Consider the following 5,342-nt stretch of genomic DNA (forward strand, 5'->3'; position numbering starts at 1 on the left):
CGACGGGCTCCCGCCGACATGGCTCTGGGCTCTCTCGTCCTAGGAAACGCGTTCATCGTCGCGGGCGACGTGTGCTCATGGGAAAGGCCTGAGCGAGTGTGGTTTGGTTTAGAAACACGTAAAGCTACAAACGGGATGAGCAGGGTCTTGCCCCTCGGCTCGTTTCACCCACGGCACTGTCAGAACCTGCGGCTACATCCCTCCTTCACGGGTTCCCAGCACGCTTTCATGGTAAAAGAGCAGTGAGTCTACACAGAGGGTGGTTCTCATGCTCACTTTTAATTCTTTTTGTTTCCTTAAGGTATAGTACAACTTACAGTGCTTATAAAAAGGCAACACCATATGGTACCATGTCTCCACTATCACATTGTAAGGGAAACTGCTGTTTTTCTTTCCTTAAAAGCACTTAAAATAGGCAAAAGTCCTAAAAGGGAGTGCTAAATGGCAATGCATACTTTATTAGGAAGAAGTCTCGCCTTCCTTTAAAGTGCCGTTTGGGGAACGAAATCCTGTAAACCAGAGCCACTTTGTCTAAAATCCAATGAGTGGGAACTGCTACAGAATAGAAAGTTTACACAACTCCTTAAAGCAGTTGGAAGTCCACGACATGCAACTGGTTCGCTACGAAGCTCTCTAAGACTTGGTCGCCGTACTCGGACAGTGAGTCCCCAGCCCCGCGCTGAAAGGGGAGTGAACATGTGCAGGGAGCATTTACACGGACTATAATACAGGAGCGACGTCCCTTTGCCCCAGGGTAAAACGGTACGATTCCTTGCTGCGACTCGCTTCCGACTCCGTAAATTCCTTACGCTCGTAAATTATATAATATGCATCAGCTAAAATAGGGTTTTTTCTTTTTTTTTTTCTTTTTGTTCATAAATAGTTACAAAAAAACTTGCCAAAACACATGGGGGGGAAGTTTCCTTTGTTCAGAGGTCTGACACCTGAATGCCGCACGACACGAGAAACAATGCTTAGAGACACGTTACGTGTTTTCTGAAGAAAGTGGGTGAGTAAACTACCAGCTGAGGACAAAAAGACTACCCTTCCCCAAGAACACAGTGCACGAAAAGCAAAATGTCAAACAGTACCTCAAGCAAAACAAAGGTCTGAGGATTGAAGCCAGCTCACGTGCGATCCCGCTAGAGAAAGCGTGACAGTCACCGTTTCCGTCCGGCGCAGCGAAGAGGGTGCTGGCGGGTCTTTAGCGGCTGGGCGCTTCCGCTAAGAATTCAGCCACGGATGCCGAAGGCATTCTCCAGCCGAAGCACGTTTTTCTGGGACCATTTCTAGCATGGGGATCAGGAAATCTGTAAACTGCGCGGCATCTTCATGAGGCCAACCGTACTTCTCCACCAGCACGTCAAACAGACTCCAAGGTTTCAGCTTGGTGATGTGCCGGAGCTCTCCTGCAAACAGAAACATTCCCGGCGTGAGAACGCCTCGTTATCCCTCTTGGTGACTGACCCCCGTTGCGTTTTTCTCCCGCGCTGCATTCGCAGCGCCTTGCCCGGGCCGAGAGTCGTTTAGGAAGGGCAGCGCGCTGCCAGCTGGCGCAAGGTCCTCGGAGGAGACGAGCCCGTCCAACGTCAGACGCAGGACGTCGCTCCCAGAGCAAGCTGTACGTCACAGCGAGGCTGCGGCACGCGCGTCACCGCTGGTTCTCCCCGCCATCTCCTCTCGTCTCCCGCGTGCGAAGGCACTCACGCACGCTCACAAGAAACCTCCTCAGCCGGCCAACAGACCCAAATCCTGTAAAAACCGCCCCAGTCAGCAAGGCAGGGCACCACCTCCCGACGTGGCGTGTGCCGGCAGCGCAGCGGCTCACCCCTAACCCAGCCAAGTGGAGAGGTTTGGCACTTGGGGATCTCCCCCACCTCCCAAGAGGCTCCGTCTGGATCCTTCCCGAGAGGAAGCGCCCGCAGCCACCTCCATCGCCGCCGGCCAACCACAAGCCGCAGGGGTTCTGCTCCCTCAAGGGAGCACGCGGCCAACCTGGCCACGCGTTTCCAACCGAAGCAAGGCAGTGAGGGCCCTTCTGCCCTCAAACCGGCACCGTTATCCAGGTCTATCCACAGGTCATCTGGCACAACAGGGAAGACAGACTTTCCCAGTGGCTCCCTGCTCCTCCAGGCACCTCTCTGAGCCCGTCTCCACATCATGCTACAACAAGCAGCCCCGGTGGTGATTCTGCCACCTCCCCTGCGCTGCCGAGAGGGCGATGGTTCCTTGCCCAAGCCCGAGGCTGGGTGCGATTCGGCCACAGCCTGACCAGCCGGCGCGGGGCACGCGGGCCAGGCTCTTCAAGCCAAGTGGTTTGGCACCATCACGGTTGTCCCCGCCCGTCATCTACTGCCTGTGACATGCCAGCGGACATCGCCTTGCAGCTCTGAGTTTCTGTACGTCCCTGTGGCTACAGAAGATCCAGGGCAGGAGAAGAAACCTGTGTCTTCAGTCTGCCCCGAGAGTGGGAGCAATGCCACCACCGACCTGCCGCAGGCACGGCACCTGCCGGCAGGTACCCTCAGCATCGGAGGGATACAGACCAGTTGGAGCGAGTCCAGAGGAGGCCACGGAGATGCTCAGAGGGCTGGAGCACCTCTGCTATGGGGACAGGCTGAGAGAGTTGGGCTTGTTCAGCCTGGAGAAGAGAAGGCTCCGGGGAGACCTTATTGCAGCCTTCCAGTACCTGAAGGGGCTACAAGGAAGCTGGGGGGGGCTTTTTACAAGGGCCTGTAGTGACAGGACAAGGGGGAATGGGTTTAAATTGAAAGTGGGGAGGGTCAGATGAGATATCAGGAAGAAGTTCTTCACAGAGAGGGTGGTGAGGCACTGGAACAGGTTGCCCAGAGAAGCTGTGGATGCCCCATCCCTGGAAGTGTTCAAGGCCAGGCTGGAGGAGGCTTTGAGCAACCTGGTCTAGTGGAAGGTGTCCCTGCCCATGGCAGGGGGGTTGGAACTAGATGGTCTTTAAGGTCCCTTCCAACCCAAACCATTCTATGATTCTGTGATACGCTGCTGCCGCCTCAGGCAGAGGGTTCTGGGCAGGGCACAACGCTTCAGAAGCAGCTCTCGGGCGCTATCGTAAACACCCCAAAAGAGCAAGTGCAGACGGCCGATCGCTCCCAGGAGCAGAGACCTGCTGCCAACAGAAAGTCCAGATGTGCTGCCCACAGCTGGCCCACTGTCCTTTCTCCATCTCATGGGGTAGAAGGGCTGCCGAGAGAGTGGGATGGAAGCAGAGGGTGTATCCTGCTGTCTGAATCCTTCTCCTCTCCTGTAAAAGTGGAGGGTGCAATACCCAGCTGAGACCAGGACGTCGCGACACGCTGCAGTTTTTTTCTGCTGAGGAACAAACTGATTCAGCACCACGGGCTGAAGTTCTCCACAAGAATTCCATGAAGACTGTGAAAGCCCTTAAGAAGGTGGGATACAGTAAAAGTTACCTGTGTGGGTGGGGGCCAGGAATTAAACTAGAGCTGCAGGTTTCCATAAAGATCATGACGCTGACCAGGGGATCAAAACAGGGCATGTAAAAGGCAATTCACACAAGCGAGGTGGATGAGAAACCCGAAGGATTTTAGTGTGGTGGGTCCATCCCAATCCCATCCTGAGGCGCTGGAGAGCAGCACCGGGAACGGGGGTGTCTGGCAAGATGTATTTCCCATCTAGTACACGAGGTGGGTAGCTGGAGCAGAGCAAGGCGGTTCCCGTGTTTCAGGGAGAAACGAAAGGCACAGCCCCGACCCCACCAGCATCCAGGGCCGGGACACCAACCTTCCAAGAAATGCTAAGGAACGCGTAGCAAGCGAAGACGTCCCACCGGAAGCCATCTGGGTCTCTGACAGTGAGGCCGGCCGGAAATACCCAGAGAGGGCAACAGAGCTGCCAGGACCGCGAATGCCCCCGCGGCCAAAGCAGAGGCAGTGACGGACCTTCTGAGGAAGGAGAGGTCAGAGGGAAGTTGCTGAAGAAATCTGAAGGACCTGGGGCTGGGGGAGGTGCTCTCTAAAGCTTTCCCTGCTGACCATAATACAGAAGCCCAGCGCCAGCCTACGAAATTTGCCTGAGACACACGTCAGAGGTGTCACCCCGCAAGAGGAGGACGGAGCGTTGAGCGGGAGGAAAGGGATGGCGTGAAGGACTGGGGGAAGCAGCAGCAGGATACAGCCTGCCACCGGGTACTCTGAGGACACGCTCCCAAGAGCTAAGGCGAGAGCTGCTGCTCCCCACGGTACAGCAGAGGGGGGGGCACCAAGGGGGGTGGAGGAGAGCCCTCCCTTTCCAGGACGTTAAGTAGGCAGCAGTGCTTTTCCCTGCTGCAGCTTCCAACGGGCAAAGTCAGCATCTCACACAGGTTTAGCTCGCAGGGAAACAGGGCTGGCAAATACCTAAAGAAAAAAGGGACCACGGTCTAAAAAGGGTTTTTAGTGCCAAAACGCGTTAATCATTTTTACAGGCACCATTGCTTCCTTGGAGGCGCAGGAGGAAAGGACTCGCTGGAATTATTGCTGTGCTCCATCAAGGTGAGACCCTGGAGGAAGCACGTGAGCATCTGCGTTCCAGTCACCACGCAGTGACTTAGGAACACTTTTCCCTCTCAACACGCGCTCTCCTACCAGAGCGTCACAAACCGCTTCCAGCAGCCACCGAGGGGCTCAGTCCTGCAAAGCCCTGAGTCGGTAACACCGCTCCTCTGTGCCCGGGACATTCCGGGGTACAGTTCAAACGCTGAGGGCTTCTCTCAGAGGCTGAACTTCCTTACGGACAGTGGGAACACCCCACTTGTCACTTCCTGGCTTCCGCTGGAGGCCGATGTTTTCAAACCGGGAGCTCACAGCTAGACTTCTCAGCCCGCCGTTACACCACGGCGTCACGCTTTCGCAAGCGCCCCAGGCCTGTAGCACCAAGGCCTCTGATCTCCGGGCAGAGGGTGTCCCTGAGACACGTGAAACTCTCGTACGGCGGGTGCCGATGAACACGAGCTCTGCTTTCCACTCACCCACTGCCGTCCCGTTTTGTAAACCCGTGCTCTTCCTCCAGCAACCTTCTCCCCCCACACCAAAAAGCCCCAGGCCTTTTAGACGCCCCCACAGGGCGGCTGCTCTATCTCCCCGACCATCGCCGCGTCCCTTCGCACCGCGTCTCACGCCACTGCTCCCTCAAGGCAGCGACAGCACGCAGAGCGCTCTGCCACACCGGAACCACCCGCGCACAGAGCAGGTGAGCCGAAGGGGAAGAATCACTGGACTGTCTCCTGCCCCATGACCCCGGCCTCCCGCAGCACAGCGTCTCGGCCCCGGTGCAGCCCGCCGGCCTTGCCAAGCTGCGTGCTCTGGCAT

At 56.6% G+C, this 5,342-nt stretch overlaps 1 protein-coding gene across 1 annotated transcript in view; it reads right to left on the reverse strand.

Annotated features, from left to right (window-relative positions):
- Positions 1-259: 259 nt before the first annotated feature.
- Positions 260-5,342, reverse strand: part of SRPK2 (SRSF protein kinase 2) — a 93,181-nt gene continuing 88,098 nt past the window's right edge. The window contains exon 15 of the mRNA XM_010161528.1: positions 260-1,409. Coding sequence (XP_010159830.1) covers positions 1,225-1,409 — 185 coding nt within the window. The 3' untranslated portion in view covers positions 260-1,224. The remainder of the gene's footprint in view (positions 1,410-5,342) is intronic.

The sequence above is a fragment of the Eurypyga helias genome, unplaced genomic scaffold (genome assembly GCF_000690775.1).
Source record: "Eurypyga helias isolate BGI_N326 unplaced genomic scaffold, ASM69077v1 scaffold12501, whole genome shotgun sequence".
Classification (NCBI taxonomy): domain Eukaryota; kingdom Metazoa; phylum Chordata; class Aves; order Eurypygiformes; family Eurypygidae; genus Eurypyga; species Eurypyga helias.